We start from the raw sequence: 17,718 nt of genomic DNA on the forward strand, positions 1-17,718 counted from the left end.
ATTGGGATCTAAATATGGTCCTGCAGTACTAAGTGTTTCAGAATCTCCCTTACTCTTGGAAACTCTCAATGAATCACTGCAGAAAATGAAACCCACAATGTATGTTTATAAATATTTGATGTCAATTAGTAAATATATGCAAAGTCTCAGAAATGAATGGAATAAGGAGCTAGGTCACCCTATTTTGCCAAAGCAATGGAATATGGCCCTACAATTTATACCTGTTGTTTTTATGGACCTTAAGCTGCAACCTATTTAGCAACAAATTATGCTTATTTTGGACACCACAGCACCTTTTCAGAAAAGGACTAAGTAAAGTGTCTAATTGCTTGCATTGTAACTTACAAGACGCATCTCTTAAACATGTGCTCTCGGCCTGTCCAGTTATTCAGTCTTTTTGGGAAGAAGTAGTTACTTCTCAGTTTTGTATTGAAATGTTCATTGAACTTTGAGGATTCATATATACTTTTAAACTGTTTTCCGGTCTCTCGGAGACTAATTGGTGATCATTGAAAATAAACCCTCTGTGCCGTTACTGTTTCTAAAAGACTTGTACTGCAGCAGTGGAGAGATAAATGCCAACCTCCAGTAACCCAAGAGATTGAAGACCTTACAACTTTATGAATGTTTTTGTTAATATAAATTTTTATTGAATTTTATAACAAAAACAAAATAAAAAACAAAATAAACAGAAAACAATACAACAACAAAAATTATCATAAAATAAAATACAAAAATACAAAATACAAAATCAGAAGGATATCTATATACCTTAATTAATACAATTTAATTATAAAATTCAAATATTCAGAAAAGATACCCCATCTCCCTCCACCCACCACAAAAGTGACCTTTCACCCGACTTCCGTAGAAGTGTCTAAACAGTATTTAGTATTTATAACACAAGGATATAAAGTTACTCTAATTTCTATATCTCGTTAATTATAACTGTAAAATCCATTTTTGCCAACTTATCCCAATATAAGGCGGCCTTAGACCATGTTTTTTTAAATTCTTCCATATCATTCCCGTGCAGGAATTCCGTTAATTTGGCCATCCTCATATACAACCATAATTTCTCTCTCCAGATGTTAATTGAAGGTTTATTCGCTTGCTTCCAAACTTTATGAATGTTTGAATGTATGGCATACAGACGACAATGGCGCAAATGTAACTCTGGCCGCTGTTATTATGTATCTAAACAATTCTTTCAAAAATTTTGGAGTAGTTTTGGTAAAAAGCCCTCTAACATACTCTTAGCTTTCATAATAAATTTAATCTTTATACCGTATTTTTTTTCGCTCTATAACACGTACTTTTTTCCTCCTCAAAAGTGAGGGGAAATGTCAGTGCGTGTTATAGAGCGAATGCAGCGGCAGCAGGGCGCGGAGCTGGGCCACCCCGGGAGCCGGCTGGGACGCCACCAGCCAGCTGGGGGCGGGAGGCCCCTCCCAGCGCAGAGCTAATTAAAGACCCACCGCCCCTCTTCCCGGGACTCCCGGGAAGGGGGGCGGTGGGTCTTTAATTTGCTCTGCGCTGCCTGCCCAGGCAGAGCAGAGCAGTTTCAACACCCACCCGTCCCCCTTCCCGGGACTTCCGGGAAGAGGGGCGGTGGGTCTTTAATTTGCTCTGCGCTGCCTGCCCAGGCAGCACAGAGCAGTTTAAACCACCACCGCCCCCCTTCCCGGGAGTCCCGGGAAGGGGGGCAGTGGGGAAAGAGGAGGAAGAAGAAGAAAAATATATATTTTTGGGATAAAATAAATAAAACTTAAACAAAATTTAAATACATAAAATAAGTAAAATTTAGATACATTTACAGTTGGAATTGTAATAGCAGTAGCAATTTATAAACTATCTTAGTGGGTAAGGGATGAAGTGGGATCTTGATTCAGATCTCAGCTGTACAGGCTATTTGATTTGTAGGACTCCACAGTACTAGTACCTGGGAGGATTGCAAGAAACCGTGTGGCTGAATGATGCAGGGTTCTGGGAGTTTGCTTCTCTATTTACAGCATTCTCATGGCATATCTCCCAAAGGATGTTCTGGCCTTTGCCAGAGAAAAGGCAGTCCTGCTGCTTCACTGTTCTTAGACCAGCGGTTCTGAAACTGTGCCCCACCGAGCGCTTGGTGCTCCGCGCAACATCCTAGTGCTCCGTGAAGAGAATGGAAAGAAAAGTACTACATTTGGTTTAGTATATAGATGCCAGGTGGAAATTTAGTGCTCCATGACTATTTCTCTCCTGAAAAGTGCTCCATGGCTCAAAAAATTTGGCAACTGCTGTCTTAGACTCAAGCGTAAAACGAAAGCAAAGATTTCCTCTTCCGGTCCAAGCAACAAGTTAGTACAATGAATAAAATTATCCTGACCATTTCCCCCTGCTGTCTACTCCCCCAGGTATGTTGATGCTGTTCCTAGTCTTCTTCTCATTCCTGCACTGCTGGCTTAATGCCTTTGCTGAGATGCTGCGCTTTGGTGACCGAATGTTCTATAAGGTAATTAGTGCGTAAGGCTAATAGTCTGGGTTAGAGGTATGTACTATTTTTTTCTGTTCTTTTTCAGGTTTGGGTTTAATGAACCTGGACATTTTCAAAAAATTCAAAAAAGGCTGAATCCTTACATCGGCTTTTTCAGATAAACAAAATGTTTGGGATTTATTAAACTTGGACCTGAAAAACATGCGGCGCAGGGCTTGGAAGAGCCCCAGCATTCAGTTTGCCGACGTCTCCAAAGTCCACGTAGACTTTGGAGGTGGCAGGCAGCAAGGACTCAGCCAGCAGGTAAGTGAGGGGGAAAGGGGGGAGGGGGGGAAATGGTGGTGGGGCCAAAGCGGCCCTGAATAATGCTGAAGAAGTTCAGCATTATTTGGGATTTGCTATTTGGCTCCCTTTAATTGCCATGGTATAGTGCTGTGGTTCCCAAAGTGGGCAGTACCACCCCCTGGGGGGCAGTGGGATTACCTAGGGGGGCACTACGAGGCAAGGGGGCAGCAGGAGGTGCTAGAGGTTGGCCCCTTCAACTGTGTTGTTGGGTAGGGTAGGGGTTCTTGGGTTGAGTTTGTGGAACCAAGGGAGTGGTGGCCCGAAAAGTTTGGGAACCACTGGTATAATGGTTAAGAGCAGTAGACTCTAATCTGGAGAACCAGGTTTGATTCCCCACTCCTCCACATTAAGCCAGCTGGGTGACCTTGGGGCAGTCACCGTTCTCTCAGAACTCTCTCAGCCCCACCTATCTCACAAGGTGTCTGTTGTGGGGAGAGGAAGGGATTGTGGTTGTCAGCCATTTTGGGATTCCTTAAGGTAGAGGAAAGCGGTTAATGAATTTCTGCATCCCTGTTGATAATACATAAAGATGTAAAACTTCTGGAAATTTTGAAGCTATTGAGGATTTTTTAAAGCTCTGTTCTACCATACAACATGTATCTTGGTATTTGCCATCTGAAATTATGAAAAAAATTAAAACGTGAAAAAAGAAAGCACAGCTTTACAGCGAACAAAAGAAGCGTCCTATTTAGACAGAAAGTCTCATATGGCCACAACAGGACTAGATGTATATTTGGACATAGAGTTGAAGTTTATAACACCAAAAATACTGAACTCTTTGGTGGTATATTATTCTCATCCACGTTATAGCAGATTAACTGTGGACAGAATTAGTCATTTTAAACAATAAACATTTCTCTCTGAGCCCGGCCTTCGGCTGGGGAGGGTGGGGTATAAATTGAATAAAATAATAATAATAATATACTTAGAAAAAATATGCATACAGTATTCTCAGGAATAATTATTATGTTGTTTAAAAATCTCCATACTGCACTTTCTGAGTATGTACAGCCATGTCTGAAAAGCATTTCACTAATTCCAAAAGAGAAGAAGAGTTGGTTTTTTTATGCCGACTTTCTCTACCACTTAAGGCAGAATCAAGCCCGCTTGTAATCACCTTCCCTTCCCCTTCCCCTCCCCACAACAGGCACCCTGTGAGGAAGGTGAGGCTGAGAGAGTATAGGAGTGTTTTTCAGTTGGTCTCCAAAATTTCCAATCTTTTCCTTGGGAGGGAAAAGTTTTAAATGCGGGAGAACAGGGCTGGGGGAGGGAGCATCTGTTTTTCTCAAGTTTTCTGTGTCATTTCTGGCGCTTCACATCTTTAATCATATAGAGGTTGATGCTGAGCCTGCAGTTTCTGCTGTGGTCTGTGATGACCAACTTGTTCAGCCTGTAGAACAGGCAAGGAATTGAGCTGCCATTCAGAGGGCAGAGTTGTAAATTTTAACTTTATGAGTATGTTTTGGAGATGTTCTGCCTATGCGGAATTACTGTCCATGTTGGGAAACTTTCTCGTTTGAGCGACATTCCTAAAAATGTTTAATTTGACCCTTGTAGAAGTAGGCAAAAATTCTTAAGACTGGAGTAATTTTATCTTAGATTGACTCGTTGGCCGAAAGGAAATGAAGAGTTTCTGCCAAGTTCAGAATTTACAAGACTCGACATACCATTGGCGGACCCACACGCAGTTTTACTGATTGCTGCAAAAGCATTTTGAGTCATAGGAGCAGGGGAGCCAAACATAAGGCCCGAGGGCCAGATCCAGCCCTTTGAGAACTCCTATCTGGCCCACGAGCCAGCCGAGGCAGCCAACCCCCCCCCCCCCAATCTGGGCTGCTGAGGTATGGCCCGGCCCGACCAAGTGACATTTATGTCATATGCGGCCCTTGTAACAATTGAGTTCGACATCCCTGCATAGGAGAATTCTTAGCATTATGATTCCTTGTTTTGAATACTGACTATACTCTTTTGAACATCATTGTTTCCTTCTCTCCCCCCCCCCCGCCCCCCAGGACTGGTGGAATTCTACATCTTACGCCAACTATTACCGAACCTGGAATGTGGTAGTGCATGACTGGCTGTATTACTATGCATACAGAGACTTCCGTTGGGTGAGCATCTTTAAATCTAATAAAAATGTTTTTTCAGAGAAGTTAAAAAGGGACTTTTACAGAAATCTCCTACATAGTGAAAGAGATAGCAAGAGAACCCTGTATTTTGCAAGAACAGTGAAGTTGGCTTGTTTCTATGAGCCAATGATGCTGCCTTGTAATTAGCCAGAACTTGGTGTATCCAGGTCAATACTTTCTACTTTGACTGTCAGCAGCGGCTCTCCAGGGTCTCAGGCAGAGGTCTTTCACATCACCTGATGCTTTTAACTGGAGATACCGGGGGTTGAACCTGTGACTTTCTGCATGCCAAGCAGATGCTCCGCCACTGGGCCATAGCCTTATTTTGGGATTGGACTGGGAAGTTAACAGTGCTGTCAATGATTTTAAACTGGATTAACTTGGCATAGAATTATAGTGTCGGATCTGTGGTCAAGGTGGTTGCTTTTCACAAGAATCATGCGCTTTGCATTTCAACTTCAGTGAGTCTGTTTTTGAGATGACACGATAACTGTTGTAACAAGTGAGTAAATATCCATTTGTTCTCTCTGGACTAAAATATAATAACTAAATGAACTAAAATATAATAAAATAGGATTACTCATTTAACAATTGCGTTGAGAGCCTTTCCTAGCATGTGAGACGGTGTGTAATCATATCAGCAGGCCCTAAATGGTAGTTACCACTAACTTTATGGAATGTTTTTTAATTGCTTCTATGATGGATTTTCCCCCTCCCTGCTCTTGTACCACCCTTCCCGCCCAGTTCTTTGGGAAGAAGTTCAAGTCTGCTGCTATGCTGTTCGTGTTCGCGGTTTCTGCTGCTGTACATGAATACATCCTGGCTGTCTGTCTTGGTTTCTTCTACCCTGTCATGTTCTGCCTCTTCATGTGCTTCGGAAGTAAGTAATCACCTTTGATTTGTTTGTTATATTTCCTCCCCCACCTCTCCCGGTCAGTCCAAGATGGGCTCCCGGAGCACCTTACAGCAATTTGAAATACAGGTATAAATAACACGTTATTTCCCCCCAGTTTTCCTGGGGAGCACAGGAGGAGGCCCAGCGGTGAAGGTAGTGTTTATTTAAAATATTTATTAGTTGCCTTTCTTCCTACAGAGCTCAAGGTGGCTTAACAATATTAATAAAATACATTAAAAATAAAACCATAATGTAAACTCACAATTTAGGACTGCTTTAATTAAATGCAGTCCAAAATAAAATAGTGTCCAGATCACACTAAGTGATGGTATTGCTTTACTGTGCTCTGGTTAGACCTCACTTGAAGTACTGTCACAATGGGTAGCCGTGTCAGTCTGTCAATAGCAGAAAAGAGCAAGAGTCCAGTAGCACCTTAAAGACTACAACATTTCTGGCAGGGATATGAGCTTTCGTGAGCCACAGCTCACTTCTTCAGATACAGCCATAATGTGATTCCATCTATCCTTAAGTAGAGAAGAGTGAATTATACACAAAATGGCAATGTAAATGTCAAAAGCAAGTCAATGACATTAGTAGGTATGATTGGATTAGGTGTGAAATGCAGACAGTTGTAGGCGTGGAGAAATTAGCATTGGTCTGTAAGCAAGATCACAACCTGCTATCCTAAAACAACTTCTCACCCACGATTATAAACTACTTAACAGTAGCATGTACCAAGGCCTGCAACAAACCAAGGTGCCAGCTTTGCTCTCATATAGATCCTAGCAACGCCATCACTGGGCCCAGCAACATTAGCCATATTATCTCAGGTTCATACTCTTGTTCATCTTCTAACGTGATTTATGCCAGCAGTGCCCTTCCACCCTCTGCATTGGACAAACAGGCCAGTCCCTGCGACAAAGATTGAATGGACATAAGTCTGATATCAGAAACAACAACCACAATCAGAAATCAGTGGGGGAACATTTTAATCTTCCAGGACATTCAGTTGCTGATTTAAGAGTAGCAGTTCTCTTACAAAGGAATTTCAAAGGGTGATTAGACTGTTGAATTACAACTAATAATGAAGCTCAAGACAAGGCATTCTCCTGGATTAAATAGAGATCTGGGATTCCTGTCTTGTTACCAATGCTAATTTATCTGTGCCTATTACCCCTCTGCATATCACACCTAATCCAATCACGGCTGCTAATGTAATTTAGTGAAGATTTAGTGAAAATAGTAAAGATTTGAAACAACTACTGCTGAAAGTTAAAAGAGAAAGTGCCAAAGCAGGACTACAGCTGAACATCAAGAAAACAAAAGTAATGACTACAGGAGAATTACACAACTTTAAGGTTGACAATGAGGAAATTGAAATTGTTCAAGACTTTCTATTCCTTGGCTCCACCATCAACCAAAAGGGAAACTGCAGCCAAGAAATTAGAAGGAGATTGAGACTGGGAAGGGAAGCCATGAAGGAGCTAGAAAAGATTTTGAAGTGTAAGGATGTGACTCTGGCCACCAAGACTAGATTAATTCATGCCATCATATTCCCTATTACTATGTATGGGTGTGAGGGCTGGACAGTGAAGAAAGCTGATAGGAAGAAAATAGATTCCTTTGAAATGTGGTGTTGGAGGAGAGTGTTACGGATTCCGTGGACTGCCAAAAAAACAAATCAGTGGGTTATAGATCAAATCAGGCCTGAACTGACCCTAGAAGCTAAAATGACTAAACTGAGGCTATCATATTTTGGTCACGTCATGAGACAACAAGAGTCACTGGAAAAGACAGTCATGATAGGAATAGTTGAGGGCAGCAGGAAAAGAGGAAGACCCAACAAGAGATGGATTGACTCAATAAAGGAAGCCACAGCCTTCAATTTGCAAGATCTGAGCAAGGCTGTCAAAGATAGGACATTTTGGAGGACTTTCATTCATAGAGTCGCCATGTCGGAAGCGACTTGACGGCACTTAACACACACAACGTAATTTACTTGCTTTTGACATTTACATTGCCATTGTGTGTTTAATTCACTCTTCTCTCCTTAAGGTTAGATGGAATCACATTCTAGCTGTATCTGAAGAAGAGAGCTGTGGCTTACAAAAGCTCATACTCTGTCAGAAATTGTGTTAGTCTGCTACTGGACTCTTGCCCTTTTCTACTGGAGTATTGTGTTCAGTTTTGGGTACCATAATTTTAGAAGGATGTTGACAAGTTGGAACATGTCCAAAGGAGAGCAACAAAAAGGAGGAGGGGTCTGGAGACCTATGAGGAAAGGTTGAAGGAGCTGGGTATATTTAGCCTGAAGAGGAGATGACTGAGAGGTGATATGATAGTCATATAGAGGATGGTGCAGAGATGGGGCTTCATTTCGTAAAATATTCTGCTTGGCCTTTGAAATTTTATAGGCAGCAGTCCACATTAAAAACAGAAAATCCAATTTGTGTGATGATCATACTGGACTTCTTTTTGAAGTTTACCTTTTGTCCTCTAAAAGACAGACGCACACAGAGGCTTGCACAGAGGAGCCAGCGTGGTGTAGTGGTTAAGAGTGGTCTTTTGGAGCGGTGGATTCTGATCTGGAGATACGGGTTTGATTCCCTACTCCTCCACCTGAGCAGTGGATGCTAATCTGGTGAACTGGATTTGTTTCCCCACTCCTACACATGAAGCCAGCTGGGTGACCTTGGGCTAGTCACAGCTCTCTCAGCCTCATCTACAGGGTGTCTGTTGTGGGGAGGAGAAGGGAAGGTGATTGTAAGCCAGTTTGATTCTTCCTTAAGTGATAGAGAAAGTCGGCATATAAAAACCAACTCTTCTTCTTGCATTTAACTTGGCTCATAGGCGCCATTCACTTCCGTGGTATTACTGATGGGCACTTTGCTAGTCAGCTGTGGGATGGGAAGAATGTCTGCTTGGATAAGGTGCCTGCAGTGTCCTGAATGGTGCATTTTGAATACCTTTTTGTTTCCCTTGTTTAGTGCTTTTCAACTTCATAATCAATGACCAACGGAAAGGTTCCATTTGGAATGTGATCATGTGGACGTCTCTCTTTCTTGGCCATGGCATCCTTCTTTGTCTTTATAGCCAGGAATGGTATGCCCGTCGGTATTGCCCCTTGAAAAATGTAAGTAATCCTCCTTTCACTATATGTAAAGAAACAGGGCTGAGTTCAGAAGGGCAAATTTCAAACCTAACATCTGAATACAAATCTTGGACAAACTCGTTTGTATTTTAAAATATTTAATTCTGGATTTTGGCATTTGAATCTCGACGTGTTGGCTCCGAATACAGCACCTTGAGTGGACTTCTGATTTTCTCCCTCTTCCCATTTTATTAAAAATAGAATATTTCAATTTTATCATTACAATAAATGAACAATGTCCATTTTTGTAAACTAGAAGATAAATTACCATTTCTGTAATGGTACCTGTTGTGAGAGCCAGCGTGGTATAACAGTTAAGGTGTCAGACTAGGATCCAGGAAACCCAGGTTCAAATCCCCACTCTCCATGGAAACTTGCTGGGTGACCTTGGGCCAGTCACACACACTCAGCCTCGACCCTGGCTGGTATTTGGATGGGAGTCCTCCAAGAAATACCAGGGTCATGACGTGGAGACAGGCAATGGCAAATCACCTCTGAATGTCTCTTGCCTTGAAAACCCTACGGGGTTGCCATAAGCCAGCTGTGACTTGAAGGCAAAACACACACACACACAATGGTACCTGTTACTTTATCTGTGCAAATTCTAGACAGTCCTTTGTGGTTGGTACTGTAGATGATTCACACTGCTGGCCAAAGACAATATTCAAACTGCCAGCAGTACATTTTTTAATCAATACTTTTTTTGCCTTTGAATTTTTTTTTTAAGAAGTTCAGAGAATGCTCATGGGCTTTCCTCTGCATAATATGTGAGACAGCCATGAAATACAACCTCTTGCTCTGTACTTATGCTATATATTTATAAACATGAAAAATATATAGTCTTGTTCAGTGTTAACTGATGTGAGACTCCTGCATTTTATGGTGGGGGAGGGAAGTAGCATGGACTTATTTTGCATGTGGATTCCAGAAAGTCCAGTAAGCAGAATTAGGGTTGCTAACCTCCAAGTGGGGTCTGGAGATGTCCCAGAATTACAACTGATCTTCAGATGACAGAGATCAGCTCTTCTAAAGTTTGTGGACCCCTGCTGTAGGCCTGAAGGGGCTTTAAGGCCCCACTGCCTTAATCAGGTATTGAGATACTGCCCCATAAAAACTGCATAGGTTGTTGGAGGTCTGTTGATCCCACCTCCTGAAGCCTTGGGGTTCCTATAACTGACCAGGATTTCTTTCATTCGCATTCATTCATGCTAGTAGTAATTCTAAGAGCCAGTGTGGTGTGGTGGTTAAGGTGTTGGATTAGGACCTGGGAAACCCAGGTTCAGATCCCTACTCGCGCTATGGAAGCTTGCTTGGTGACCTTGGGCCAGTCTCACACTCTCAGCCCTGACCCTGGCTGGTATTTGGATGGGAGACCTCCAAGGGAATACCAGGGTCGTGACACGGAGGCAGGCAATGGCAAACCACCTCCCAGCTTGCCTTGAATACCCCACCAGGGGTCGCCATAAGTCAGATGTGACTTGATGGCCAAAAAAAAGAGTGCTAATTCTGTTTGAACAGGATGAAGTCACTTTGTATGGAGAGCTACAGTCTGGGCAGAGGTGGTCTGACAGGAGGCCCATTTGGGTATTGACTGGGAGAGAGTGCTTTCTCCTCCCACACATACTTCTGGTCTCCCTGTGTGGATTGCTACTACTGGGGGAGGACAGCTTTGCTGTCTGAGGGGCTGGTTAATCCCAGGCTCCTCCACCAAGCCTTTGGCGTCACAGGCTGTTGCGGTTCATCCATCTACCAGATGAGAAAATTATGTACTGTTCAGCTGTGCGCACCAGTGTGGTGTAGCGGATGTAGTAAGACAAGCCGGTTCTTCCCATGATCTCTTAACTCCGCTGTTTCTTCTTGATCTTGTAGCCCACTTTCCTGGACTATGTGAAGCCGCGTTCCTGGACTTGCCACGAAAAAATTTGAAGTCTCCAGGCTGAGGCCAGAAGACAGTTCTTTAAAAATAAATACCTTGGACCAGTGATCGAAATGTCTTGAACCTTTTAAAAAGGGGAAAAAATAATCTTTAGTTATGGCAAACAGTTTTTTAAAAAAACCTCTTGAGTCAGCTAAGACTTCCAGAAGGCTTGGCAAATGGTTCTCGTTCTGTAAGCGACTCCAACCTGAGCAGCTACCATGCTGGTCATGAAACACGCTGAAAGGTTGGTGAAAGGTTTTTCTGTTGACCGTTGTACTTAATTCCAAATAGTGGTTTGTACGTGTTGCTACTGTTTTTCTCTTTGTCCTTAAGGGGGCCGTATTATGTGGTCTGAGTCACTTTTGCCTCATCTGAATGTAACGTTCTTTCAGAATGATCTCTCGCGCAGAGTATTTGCGTTCTTGTACTCTTTGCTTCTTCATTGATGGTTGATGGAGCCCAGGGGTTCACAAATATGGGCTTGTTAGCCAGCTTTTATTTGTGCCCAACCCACTCTCAAGCCCTTTGGTGTGCACATAAATTTGTTTTCACTTGTGCTGTGGACTGAAGACGCCAGGGAACGAGGAGTAGTTTCTCCCGCTGCATTTTGTTGTCTTTGTACCTCGTTGCAGATTAGTGCTATCTGTGCCCCATTTTTGAGTCCTCTCAGAGGGCTCAAATGCAAGGCAAGGATAACACTCATTTGCACTGAAGGACAGAGAAGAGAAGAAGCAGCAGAAGAGAATTCTCCCATGTGCCACCTCTGCACCATAGCACAAGTAGGAATGCAGGGTGGGGTGACTGGAGGATGCGGGGTTTTTTGGGAGTATCCTTGCCCTTGTGTTAATTTTTTTTTTTTTTGCCAACATTGAATGGAGGAGCACCTTTACATGTTTTCCCATGGAAATAGCCATAATATAAGTCCAAAACTGGGATTATTCAGTCCACAACTCTTTGATTTTTGTCCACAGCTGATTATTGTAGAAATCCATACATGCTGTAGGACAGGTGGAACTTCTCAGCTTCTAATACAGAGTACTACTCCTTTTAAAAACAAAACAAAACTACTGCTTTGAAGGAGAATGTTTCCCATCTTTGTGACTGATGTATTATATGAAAGGTATGCCTAACTATTTGCTTATGTGTTCGTAAGCTTCATTTCCCCCCTCCCTTTTGAATAAAGATATTCTAACTTTCATGGTTGAATGAACCCATTAGGGAGTTCCATTTGAATTTCTAGACTCTTAACAGTACTGATAGTAGGGATGGGCCATTCCCTGCTACACTTGTTTGTGTTTGGCTTCTTAACGGATGAAATGCACAGCATTATGTTAAGTACCAAAACTAAGTTGTAAAATAAAGCGCAGGCTGGTTGCACTGTTAGTAGCTTTCGTTCTCCTCGCCAGGAACAGCTGGCATTTGTATTCTTGGTAATCCAGACACAGGGCTGGAAGCTTATTTAGCACTACAACCTGAGCCAAGGGCCAGTTTCTGTAATAAAGCGAAACCTGGGGTTTTTTTAGGGATCTCGTGTATTCATACTTTCCCAAGTGATCTTCTTTTAAGAACCTGGCTTTTTAAAAGCATTTAGACAAAATAATGGAGGATAAGACCTCAATGTTTACAGGAGGCAAAGAGCACCCATCACAGGAGGCAACATCAGTGGAGTCCTTGGCACTTCATGCCCTGTTTGTTGGCTCTTCAGGGCAAATGGTTGGCCACTGTGTGAAAAAGGATGCTGGACTAGATGGACTACTGGTCTGATCCAGCATGGCTGATCTTAGGACATAGCAAAAAAGAAGCCTCCCTGAACGGTGCCTATATACTGCTCCTGAAATTTAGGAGTGGAGCTACTGGGGAAAAGGTGTAAGTCACCTTGATCAGAATAAAGTAGAGCCATCAGCAGCCAGATTGAACTGCTTTGCAGGCCAGAGCTGACCCATGGACTGCCATTGGGCCCACCCCTGTCCTATTGGGTCCTCCCTGTCCTATTCACTACCCTTGGTATTGAATTTTTATACAGTGAAATGTGTCATTATCCTGTGCTCCATGGCCAAGTTTTGCAGTTCCTCATTGATTTTTAGCACCGTGACCTGGGGGTGGAGTGGGAGATGATATTATGTTGGAAAAGCTAAGAACATGTGCCAAGCTGAAATCATTCCAAGTGCTTTTCTTGAAATGCAGGTTGACTTAGTAGGATGGCCTTGAAATTTTGAACCAAAAGTAATAGACAGGAACAATGTGATTAGATCTGCTCCAGGGAAAAGTGTCGATGCCATGGCAAAAAGCAATACCCCCCCCTGTCGGAAGTTAGCAACTAACTACCATTTAGGGTGGTCAGACTGGCATCAACCAGAGCCCGGGCTTTTCCGTCATGGCTCCGACTCTGTGGAATGGGCTCCCTGAAGAAGTGTTTTGCCCACATTTTCAGAGACCTGTTTTGTCTCAAATTTGAAAATGCGGACAAAATGCAGGGAATGGGCTCCCTGAAGAAGGCTTGCCTGTTTGCCAGGACTTAGATAAGGTTTGAAAGGCAGCCCATTTTTAAGGGGGGGAAGTAGGGTTGTCAGCCTCCAGGTACTAGCTGGAGATCTGCTATTACAACTGATCTCCAGCCGATAGAGATCAGTTCACCCGGAGAAAATGGTCGCTTTGGCAGTTGGACTCTATGGCATTGAAGTCCCCCCCCCAAAACCCTGCCCTCCTCAGGCTCCGCCCCCAAAACCTCTCACCAGTGGTGAAGAGGGACCTGGCAACTCTAGGGGGAGGAGAGTTTGGGGGCTTGCTTTTTTATCTTTGGTTTTAGCTAGGAATGTTTTAACTATTACTGTGTACCATCTTGAACCAAGAGAAAAGGCAGGATAGAAATGTTTTAATAAAATTAAGGATGCCCTGCAAACTGTCTCTTATGTGGCCAGCCACTCTCGATAAAGCATTGGCCCTAATCTATGGGTTTTGCAGTACAATCCTAAATAGCGTTATGCCCTTCTAGGCCAGTTGATTTCTGTGGACTGAGAAGGGTATAACTCTGTTTAGGATTTAGAAGGGTATAACTCTGTTTAGGGTATAACTCTGTTTAGGCCAGTCTGAAATCTTTTTTTTCCCTAGCCGTCCCAGTGTTGATCTGAGATCTGTTCCAAGGCAGGCAGAAAATTTGGTGGTGGTGGTGAGACTGTGTGGGAGGTATGTGCAGTTCGTGTACTTGAATCGTTGCCCGTTGTACTTAATATGGCACAGTAGTAAAATTTAGGTGCAGCGGAAGGGCTTTTATGTTGCTCAACTGCAAATACTCAGGATATTTGCCAAGAACTTCCCCAGTCTCGTGTCTGCTGCCCTCTCTATGTAAACAAATCTGTAAATGACCTCTTGCGGAACTTAGTTCAGAACAGTATGAAGAAATATGAAGTTCTATTCTGAGATGTGAAATGTCCTTTTAATTCTAATTTTGCTGCTGCATAAGTGCCAAATGGTAGTAATTTACTCTGCATTTACAATGCAGAGATACTGGCTACTGGAAGGATAACCAAGAAACACCTCCCTTTTAAAAGGGAACAGTTCATTTTAAAGTTTCATTTTCTCTGTAAGGTTAAAATCATTCTTAGACATTTTTGCATTTGTTTAGAAGATGGACATCTTGATCAATAACAATTTGAAATAAAAGTTTAAGCTTTCTGCTTAAAAGGCTACAAATTTCATAAGGAGAAAGGTGTCCGTTTTCCTTCCTAGTCTATTTTGATTATTTAAAACTAAAATTGTTTTTCCTAAAGTCAGTCATATATTAACAAATCAGGGACAGAAGAATGTTCTTGTTATTCACTATTTATAAACTTATGAACAAATTCATTCAAATGAATCAAAATGAGTAATAGTTATCAGTATTGCTAATTCTCAGCATGGCCCCATTTGCAGATACTTAAAGCTGGAGATTGTAGCCATGAACAAAGAAGATAGATCTTTCTGCAAACCTGAGGAAAGCCCCAGGTTTGTAGAAAAATTAAACACACACACACATGTATGTTGGGGGGATGACCTCCCCCAAATAAGAGAAGTAGGTGCCTGTACCTTAAAGAAATGAATGCTCTCTGAGATCTCAGTGACTACTGCACTGATTGCTAGGCAACCACAAAAATGGCAGCCTTCAAACCTTGGTTTCTGACAGTAAAAAAAACAAGGGTGAGAGGCCTTTCCAGGGTTATTTTGGCCTTCCAGTCAACCCCTGTTCTCCTTCCCCTGCCCTGGAAAGGGAGTACTCGGGCTTGTGGCAATCATTGGGCAACTTGCTCTCATGCAAGAGTACAACACACCCAGGTGCAGTGGCGGCTATAACTTTATGCAACACAACTCACCTAGGCCCACTGGCAGCCTCCACACAACTTGCACGACTTGGCTGGCCTTGCCAGTAGCCACCACACTATGACCTGCTACCACACAACTTTTGCAAATTGGCCAGACTTTCCAGGTAAAGGCTGCTGGGGGAGGGAAGGAGGCAAAGCCATTGTGGTGTAGTGGTTAGAGTGGGATCTGGGAGACCCAGGTTCAAATCCCCACTCAGCCATGGAAGCTTGCTGGGTGACCTTCAGCTAGTCAGTCTCTCTCAGCTTAATCAAGATCACAGGGTTATTTTGAGTGTAAAATGGAGGAAAGAATGATGTTAGCTGCTTTGGGTCCCTATTGGGGAGAATGGGGGGGGCAAATAAAAGAAAGGTTTATTGATGAGTGGGAGGGAGAGAAGGAAGTATGGAAAGGGGAGATGATATGGGGGGTTTTTCCAAGAGGAGAGAAAGTGTGTTGGGAAGGGGATACAAGGGGAAATGTAGGGAATTCCCTAAGTTCTTGCAGGTTCCCTTCTTGTTCTAAAATAGAAGTCCTTCTTCCAAAAAAAAAAAGGCACTTAGAAATTTTGGATTCAAGTCAGAACAATCCAGTATGCGCAATAAATAAGATAAGGAATCAGTAAAGGAAAGCCTTAAGACCAATTTCAGCTTTATGAGGAGCTTCCAAGTATAGTCCTTTGCAGTTACCCCCTTCTTAAATCCATTGACTTCAAGGGTGTAACTTTTCTTAGATATGCACTGTGAGTCTCCTAGTTTCCAACCCTGAGGCAAGAAAAGAAGGGTGGGGAGAGTTGTGTTTGTGGCTCACAGCACAGCTTAATGACAATCTCATTTGAAGAATGGAAGATGAGTGTAAATTGGGCTTGACCCTCTTGGTCCCCTCAGAGTGGTCCCTCTGTTCAGACTAGTTGCTCATCAGAGCTTTAAAGATATTGATAGGCACTTTGTTTCTTTTTTTTACAGCCTGCCTGTTTTGTTTCTGCATATTTAGGTCTCAGGCTGGCTATTTTCCATCTGTCCAGCTGCTCTTGGGGTTCTGATTTATCAGTCCCGTTGCGGTGTGTATGTAGTCACTCCAGTTATTAACTCTTGAAAATGGCCCTGCTGCATTTGTAGCCAGATAATATTTACCTTGGAAAAGGGCTAAAATTTGAAATCTGGCCTGTCTTTAAATTTTAGAATGCCATGAGGTGCCCTTCCATGGCTTCCTCCCATGATACTCCTATAACAATTAAAAGCCCACAACTATGTAGACTTGGGTCAGTAGTGTCCTGAGAAAGACTTAGGACCAAGCTTATCCATACAGCTGTCCTGTGTGCTAGCATGATGTAAAACCATGGAAAAGTACCTTCCACTGCACCAGTGTATGTTTAAAGCAGGGGTCTGCAGCTTTTCACAATTAAAGAGCAAAACTATTTCAAACTTCAAAGCAAGAAATCAAGAAAGAGCCAGTATGAGAGCTCGTTTATATAACCGGAAATGTATACTTTAACACAGCGGTTCTCAAACTTTTCAGGCCACTGCCCCCTTGGTTCTACAAACCCAACCCCAGGGCCCTCTACCCTATCCAACAACACTGTTGAAGGAGCCCACCTCTAGTGCCCCCCTGCTGCCCTCTTGCCTCTTAGTGCCCCCCTAGGTAATCCCACTTCCCCCAGGGGGTGGTACTGCCCACTTTGAGAACCACAGATTTAACATAACTGATAATTATTCTGTTGATTAATAATCCTTAAATTGTCTGCTACCAAAGCACCAGTGGTTGCAAGACCATTATCAGGAAGTAGCACACACACAAGGATCTCACGGAAAGTATTAAATCTACACAGGAGTACACGGCACTGTTTTTTTAGCGCAGTGGCATAAATCTGCACGTGGTTCCCACTTGGATGACTATCAGCTCTTCTCTTCTGTCATTTTCCTTTCTGTGAAGCATCTCTAAGAAGCCCTTTACTCCCATAAAAATCTTTCTCTTCCATTCCCTTCCTATACCAGTTATTCTAGCGCCCATTCCACCCCTTTGATATACCTTTCAAAGGTTTCATTTTCTTTCATTTGTTTCCACACTGAAGCACATGTGGCTCTGGAGCCATGGGTTGCTCCAGGGTAATATACTCCTGGCTTACAACGGGCTATTACCACCCCAACCAGCAAGGCCTGGCCCCAGACTTTGCTGCTCAGACCACAAGGATTTAGCCCTCCTGGCCTCCAGACTTCTTACACTACGAGCTACGTTTTGTAATTTTTTTCTTACTTGTTGATGACATGAGCTTGAAAGTGTTTTGGTTTCTTAAATTAAAACATTGGCGAAGAACTTTGTGGCCTTAAAAACTCTGCAAAACGACTGCACATTCCTGAATGTCCCCAAGCAGGATAAATGGAAGGGAGAGCACAACAAGATGCTCTCGAAACAGTATTGAGCAAACTGAACCCTGTTGCATATTAGCATTTCCGCCTTTTATATGGTGCGGTG

At 42.9% G+C, this 17,718-nt stretch overlaps 1 protein-coding gene across 1 annotated transcript in view; it reads left to right on the forward strand.

Annotated features, from left to right (window-relative positions):
• Window positions 1–10,936, forward strand: part of LOC130473084 (sterol O-acyltransferase 1-like) — a 43,238-nt gene extending 32,302 nt beyond the window's left edge. Inside the window, exons 10-14 of the mRNA XM_056844609.1 lie at window positions 2,397–2,494; window positions 4,834–4,932; window positions 5,695–5,830; window positions 8,833–8,978; window positions 10,866–10,936. Coding sequence (XP_056700587.1) covers window positions 2,397–2,494; window positions 4,834–4,932; window positions 5,695–5,830; window positions 8,833–8,978; window positions 10,866–10,922 — 536 coding nt within the window. The 3' untranslated portion in view covers window positions 10,923–10,936. The remainder of the gene's footprint in view (window positions 1–2,396; window positions 2,495–4,833; window positions 4,933–5,694; window positions 5,831–8,832; window positions 8,979–10,865) is intronic.
• Window positions 10,937–17,718: the final 6,782 nt, after the last annotated feature.

This window comes from Euleptes europaea, chromosome 2, assembly GCF_029931775.1.
Source record: "Euleptes europaea isolate rEulEur1 chromosome 2, rEulEur1.hap1, whole genome shotgun sequence".
Classification (NCBI taxonomy): Eukaryota; Metazoa; Chordata; class Lepidosauria; order Squamata; family Sphaerodactylidae; genus Euleptes; species Euleptes europaea.